The following is a 7,653-nucleotide window of genomic DNA, read 5'->3' on the forward strand; positions in this document are numbered from 1 at the left end:
ACAGGATAAGGGGGGAAAGGCATGGAAGAGGGATGAAATAAGGAAGGATATTAAAATTAAAATGACAGGGGCGCCTGGGTGGCGCAGTCGGTTAAGCGTCCGACTTCAGCCAGGTCACGATCTCGCGGTCCGTGAGTTCGAGCCCCGCGTCGGGCTCTGGGCTGATGGCTCGGAGCCTGGAGCCTGTTTCCGATTCTGTGTCTCCCTCTCTCTCTGCCCCTCCCCCGTTCATGCTCTGTCTCTCTCTGTCCCAAAAATAAATAAAATAACCTCTAAAAAAAAAAAAAAAAAAAAAATTAAAATGACAATAGTGAGATTTTAAATCTCTACTCATGCAATAAAAAGCAAAACTGAATCAAGCAAAAAATACAAATCATGACATGAAAATCTTAAGAAACTCTCACTAAAGCACACTGCAATCTGGACTAGATACATATCAAGTTCAAAAACAACATGCCATTAGTGACTACCACATTGGCCAGCACAGGGTCAATAGTGATTATGTCTAGTAAAATGTCTCACAGCTAGTTAGTAAAACCAAGATGCAACTTTAGGTCCCTTTAACTCCAAAGCCTGTTTGTTCTTTCTGTTTGAGGAAACTATCAGAAGTTAACATACCTTCAAGTATTCAATTCATACTAACAAAATCCTGACTAGAGGATGAAACACACTGGCAATTCAAATAAATATTTAAAAAACAAAACAAAACCACAAATCCCATTTATACAATGCCATTATATAAAATGTCAGTTTCAAAAATGAAGGTAATAAGTAAAATTTTAATTAGATAGGTCTATTATGTACACAAATTATGAACATGATACTTTATGTATATCCATTGTATATTTATAACAACATTCATGTTGTGTTATAACTGACCCCTGTTTTAGTTACCTTGAAATCACAGATGTTAAAACTATCAGCAACATCAAACTATGCGTTTTACATTATTATCATCTGAAAACTATGGACTGTTTGTGAACCACTTAATAGAAGGGAACATACAGGTTTTTCCATGAAAATGCTTTATCTTAAATTCTTATATAACATCAATCATATAAATTATTCATTCCACATAGTATATACGTCTTAGTAATCCATAGCCATGTCACCCAGAAACTGGGAGTTATCCTGGACTGCCTCCTCCTCCTCCCTTAGCCCCCATATTCAATTGACAATCAACTTCTGTGAAACTTAACACTTCAACATCTTTTGAATCAACCACTTTTCTCCACGAATTTCTCTCCTCCACTATCACCAGTGTGGTCTAAGCCAATCTCCTCTGTGACCTAGGCTCTCCTAATTTTACATTTCTTCCTCCTCCTCTCCAATCCAGTGTTTACACTGCAATCATAGTGATTATTTAAATTTTTAAAAAATGATTATGGCATTACCCTGCTTTCATGAAAACCCTTTACTGGTTTCCCACAGTACTCAAGATAAAGACCAAAATACTTAACTGCAGACTCTCCAGGAGCCTGCCCAGGGATTCTGATCTGAATCTGAAAATTGCCATCTGAAAATACCATAGCCTCTAATTTTGTCAAGAGAAATCAGAAATCTAGACTTTCGTGGGAAATCTCCTGATATGTGAAAGCTGGCAACTAACCCATGCTTTTTGAACAAGAAGGCCAAATCTGACCTCTCATGTAGTCTTCACCTAGCAGCCCCACACCAGCCATACTGAACATTTCTCAGGTCCTCAATGGTGCCAGGCTTTTTTCTTAGGGTTCTCACACATGTTGTATCCTCTGCTTTGACCACTTTTTCCCACATCTCTAGTTCACTTAGCAATCTACTAGTTCTAAGTCTCTGAGCCAGTCACTGCTTCCTCAATGAAGCCTTCCCTGTTGGCACTGCCTGTCCCACGACCCCACTCCACAGGGATAAATCGCACCATTATGTACTCTGACAGCACCGAGTACAACTTCATAACATTCCTCATACTTCAACAATAAATTTACTTATTTAATGCCCATCATCCTCCTAGATGGGAAGCTCCATTAAAGCAGGGCCTGACACACAATAGACACGCAATACACATTTGTCACTAACTACTTTGGTTATAAAATGTTCCTTTGGGGCGCCTGGGTGGCTCAGCTGGTTGAGTGTCGGACTTCGGCTCAAGTCGTGAGTTTGAGCCCCACGTTGGGCTCTGTGCTGACAGCTCAGAGCCTGGAGCCTGCTTTGGATTCTGTGTCTCCCTCTCTGACCTTCCCCCATTCATGCTCTGTCTCTCTCTGTCTCAAAAATAAATAAACATTGAAAAAAAAAATTTTTTTTTAAATGTTCCTTTAGACAACAACAAGATTCTGGTATGCTTTTAAAATATTAATCTGTACCTAACTTTTCAGAAACATGTATGGTATTTAAAGTGGCCTCAAAATTAAAGTAATTCAATTAAAACAATAATTATTGATAATAATTCCTAATATTTATTGACCACTTACTAAATACTAAGAACTATTTTGAGTACTTTGTATGTTACTATCTCATTCAATATAACAATCTGTAAAGTAAATGCCGTCATCCAGAGGAAGCAATTTAGGCACAGAGTATGAAAATTTACTCAAGATCATACATCTAAATCAGTGACAAACTAGGGTATGAATCTATGTAGTCAAGACTCAGAACTTAAGCACCTAACTACAATACTAAGCTAACTCATTAATAAAGAAAAGTCAATGCAACAAGTACCCCTTAAATACTGTGAATAAGAAATAATGGCCATGATTTATTTTCCATTACTTATCCATTAAAGTAAGGTTCCTCATCCCTCTACCCTGCACCCTTCTACACATACACAAAATTAAGATAAATTATCAACTTGTACTTTTCAAATTAAGAAAGATGTTTTTTTGACCCACACCCAAAATACGTATGATTTTAGCACCAACTAACTCTGTTAAAATACCATCTTTCTGCATGATTTTTATAAAGATAATATGTCTGCATTAGCTTGATGTTTTATGTCTCACATTTTAAACTTATTTGAATGATCTCTGCTTTGAAATGGATTTCATTGCTCAAATTAGAAATTGGTAGACTGTGCTTTAAGATATGGTAAGCAACAATCAATGACATACAAAACAAAGATAAAAACAAACTGATATAAGCACAGAAATATGTATAGAGGTAATACAGGGATCCCTCTTCACCCGAACCCTCACTATGTGAATTCTTGGTTTCCTAAATTCAGGAACTAAATAGACTGGAGTAAACTCTCACAAGTATCATTTGCTACCTGGACTCTTACTATCCAAAACTCAGGATCTGGCTCACCCACCATCCCTTACTATGAGAACTCAATAACCAACCCTCTAATTCCAAACTCAGGAACCCAAGAATTTGGGATAGCAATACACAAGCATATGCATTCACAGGTCCTATTAATTTAAGAATTTTTGTTTGAGAGATTTAAGTAGGCTTTTTAAAACATGAATAAGATGGACATATCTATTCTCATTCAAATCTTAAATTTTAACTCTACTTAACTGAGAATCTTTCTATGTGAATATTTCTAAACTAGGATGTTGCCATATACTGTATATATTTTAACCTTTAGACCACACTTAAAATGTGAAGAAAACTGCTCAGTATGTGACGGATTACTATAATTATAGAGTTAAACAATGTTTACGCGTGGTTGTCAAAAAAAAATCTGAAGCCAGTCTTAACACCCTTTATTTTCAAATATTTATCAGAGCTTCTATAAAAATCATGGGAACTAAGGTTTCTCCAGGAAAATAGTAGTTTCAGTGCTAATTTTTCAGCAACATATTTCACAGATCACATCAGATTTTCTCGAAGTCGCAAAGGGCAAAGGGCAAAATAGAAGGAACTGATGCAAAAGAGTACAGAAGATGAAAATGATGGCAAAAAGTCCAAATTTAGTTACAGAATAATGGCATGAAACAGTTTTAGAAGTAACTACTCCATAAGGTTCAGCCAAAAGTCAAAGAATCAGGAAGAAAATAATGAATTAACAAGATTGAGAATAAGGAAAAACCAGCTGTCATTACAACACTACATTATCCCAAGTATTTAAACTTAGGCTCACATTTGAACCTCAGCTTTTCCAAAAACCTCCTACTTAATAAAAAGTTAAAACTAATGTCAGTTGAAAACAGAATTCAAACACATAGTTTTTTTCACACACTCAAAAATTATTTTAAGAAACAGGGAAAAGAGGGAATTTAACAGGTAAAAAAAAAAAATGTAGGTTTGAGAAAAATACTTTCCCGAACTCTTCTTCTGACACAAATTGCATAAATGATTTAAAGAGACAGTCACTAGAGCTCCCATTTTACCCCAATTTGGCTATAATCACCGAGCGCTCCCCTCAATTTGGTGATCTGAAAGAATGTGATCCCTTTAACCAAATAAACTGCAATAGTTCCTTGACACACTCCATCTCACACATTATAAAAAATAAATTAAAATATATAACCAAATCTTGTTACAAAACACAAAGTGAAATGACTGTAAGATTCAATGATATTTTCAACGTAACTAATTCCATATGGAGCACCAAAACAGGTCCCTGAAAATAACAGAAATCAGTATATTTCTGTAGGTTAAGACACCACAGGTATATTCTGCCCATAGTTTGCCTTCCTAAAAAGCTAAGATTCACTACTAAGCTTTAACTACAAGCCAGAGAATAAGAGCCCTCTGGGAGAGAACAAACTCACAGAAGCGGTCAGGATTCAATGGGTCTATTTCACAGGGTGGCACTAAGACTGAATGCAACACATTCTTAATAAATGAAGGCGCAGCATAGGTCATCATTTCTTTACATTAAATTTTCATACCTCCATTCCCAAACGTTCATATGAGGCACTACATCTCTGAGCACAAACGTTTCTCCTCTATAAAACAAAGGAGCTGGAGGACTAGGCTCTAGGAGCCCTTCCCGTCTATGGTTCCATTCTATCAGTTCTGAAATAACTACAACTCTAACGACTCGAGGAAAATTACATTTTACTGCAACAACAACAACGAAAAATTTTAAGACCGGTCTGATGCAATAAACCATACCTTGCTCTGCCAAATGTTAATATCAGAACTTCTGAAATAAACAAACCTGTGTCTATGTTCATCAGGTCCATGGATCAGGAAGACTCCAGGGTTTTTGGCCCCTTTGCTGGCATCTACATGGGGAATTAACACATCTTCCAAACCCAGATCAAAGCGTTTGTGTTTTGAAGAGTCTGGAAGGAAGAAGAATGCCCCAAAACACAGGGTGATGAAGGCACTTAGAATAAGGAGGAGGATAAACTTCTCAGAAAGTCTCAAGGTAGCCCTGTGATGCGGAAAGGAAGGCGGCCCCAGGTTCAGAGGTGGTATCCTTCGTCCAGATAAAGGGAGCAGGGCCGGGGTAGTCATCGTTTACGCTCTCGGGCAGAATATTTTAGAAAGTTATCATCTTATATCAAATGTACAATACATTGAACAGTCTTCAAAATCTTGGCAAAAATGGGGAAACTCAATTTTGCTCCTCTTAAAGGACTGTTGTGCTTTTTAATAGGGCACCTCTTTCACGCTCGTCCAATTACATTCAAAAACGTGTGTGGCCCCCACACGATCACTAGTTTGTGTCCTGTGATATTTTCTCTGCCATTTGGCTTTCAGTACCTCCTCGGGTTATCACAAGTCTCCTCTTCATTCCTAACGGCGGACGAGGCAAGCAACGCTGCAGAAAGGATGCAAGGTGGGGTCTTCCATTCCGGCACCCCAGTGAGATGCTCCAATGTGGTCTGCCGCCCCAAACGGGAGCCTGACCAGATCCGAGGAGTTGCAGAAGGTTCACTTAACCACCCCTGATGCTTCGATTTCAGAATCTCTTCACCTCGGTGGTGGAAAAATAAGGGGCTCCTCGGAAGTCTGCCAACGGGGAGGGAGGTCTCCCGCCTCTCCGGGAAGGCGAAGCAGCGGCGCCGGGCGAAGTCGCAGGGAGGGGGTCTCGCACGCCCGCGCCTCCCGACGCCGCCCCCAAGCTCCCGGCTCCGGGGAGAGCTCCGACGCTGCCCCCTCGACGGCCGGCACGAAGGGCATTCGCGCCCCCAAAAGCCTGCGCCCTCGCAGCCGCCGCCGCCGCTGTTGCTAGCGCACGGGTCTGGCGGGGAGCGGAACTTCCTCCTCGGGCGGCCACTGAGAAGCCCCGGCGTGTGCGGGGGGAGGGGAGGCGCGGCGGCCGCCCCCGCCCGGCTCCGCCTCGCGCTCGCCGCCGCCGCCGCCGCCGCCGCCGCCGCCGAAGTTAACCCCGGCTCCTGCTCCCCGGACGAGGCCGCCGCTGACCCCGCCGCGCCCCGCCGCGGTGACCGGGCCCCCGCGGCTCTGCGGCGTGGGAAGAAGCCGAGCCTCGGCCCCTCGGTCCGAGAGCCAGGGGCAGGCGCCTGCTCATTCCTCGCTCGGCGCTGGGGAGGCGGCGGCCCCGGGCGCGCGGGAGCGGCCGCGCCTCGGGCGGGCAGAGGTCGGCCCCGTCTCCGTCCTCGCCGGCCGCCGTGGGGGCCTCCTCGGCGCCGCCTCCGGTCGCTCGCAGCGGCGGCGGCTGCGGGAGAGGCGGCGCGTCCACGCGGTGCGGGGCTGCGGCCCGGTCCTCGGCCCCTGCCTCTGAGGCCCGGAGAGCGCAGACAGCAGGAGGCCGACACCCGTTGGGCACACGCCTGCGAGGGACCCGGCGTGCGGGGGATCGGATGGCGCGGGCCGGCCTGCCGCCCCGACTCGCGAGTGGGCGTCCCCGGGCGCCGGAGTGTGAGGTGCGCGCGCACGCTCCCGGCCCCGCCCCGCCCGGCCCGCGCTCTGGCCTCGCGCCGCTGCGGGCTCCAGCGCCCGCCCGCCGCCCGCCGCCCGCGCGCCCCCCCGGAAGCGTCCTGCCGCCGTCGTCTGGGCGCGCGGTGGGCGAGGGTCGCCGGCTGCGCCTCGCTGCCAACTTCGCCGCTGCCAGGCGCTTTGCCATCGCCGGTTGGTGGCCCTGACCCGGCTTTGGGGAGCGGGAGGAGGGCTCAGGTCGCGAAGGTTTCGCCTCATTTAAGGCTTACCAGAATTAACGGGCTCTGGCGTTTAATCTTGCTTCGCGGGGAGTCTTGTGGTATAGACCGTCCGTACCTAGGGCTCAACGGCCGGCTCTCAAACTTCTTCCATGCAGCCCATGTACACACTGCTGGGCACCCTAGGCTCGCTCATCAATACTGAGCTCGGGCCGTGTGCCTGGCTCCGTGTTAAGAATGGCGACCTTGCCCATTCCTCAGGGCTTCCATTCTGAGGAACGTGTGACCCCAGCCCGTATGACCCCATATGACCTCAGTCCCCTCGGGGTTCAATTTCAGCAATACATTGTTCTCCCGTGATCTCTTCACACTCCTGAGCACCTCCACTCCCATTTAAAAAAAAGGGGGGGGGCGCCTGGTTGGCTCAGTCGGTTAAGCGTCCGACTTCGGCTCAGGTCATGATCTCACGGTCCGTCGGTTCGAGACCCGCATTGGGCTCTGTGCTGACAGTGCAGAGCCTGGAGCCTGTTTCAGATTCTGTGTCTCCCTCTCTCTCTCTGACCCTCCCCCACTCATGCTCTTTCTCTCTCTGTCTCAAAAAAAAACGTTAAAAAAAAAAAAAAAAAGGCAAGTATGAACGAGGAGGTGCTAAGACCCAAAA

At 45.3% G+C, this 7,653-nt stretch overlaps 1 protein-coding gene across 2 annotated transcripts in view; it reads right to left on the reverse strand.

The window, feature by feature from the left end:
- Nucleotides 1–6,124, reverse strand: part of MAN1A2 (mannosidase alpha class 1A member 2) — a 185,033-nt gene extending 178,909 nt beyond the window's left edge. Inside the window, exon 1 of one of the 2 annotated variants that reach the window (XM_049618376.1) lies at nt 5,087–6,124. In XM_049618376.1, coding sequence (XP_049474333.1) covers nt 5,087–5,388 — 302 coding nt within the window. In that variant the 5' untranslated portion in view covers nt 5,389–6,124. The remainder of the gene's footprint in view (nt 1–5,086) is intronic. The other variant, XM_049618377.1, reaches the window with a different exon arrangement.
- Nucleotides 6,125–7,653: the final 1,529 nt, after the last annotated feature.

This window comes from Panthera uncia (assembly GCF_023721935.1).
Source record: "Panthera uncia isolate 11264 chromosome C1 unlocalized genomic scaffold, Puncia_PCG_1.0 HiC_scaffold_4, whole genome shotgun sequence".
Classification (NCBI taxonomy): domain Eukaryota; kingdom Metazoa; phylum Chordata; class Mammalia; order Carnivora; family Felidae; genus Panthera; species Panthera uncia.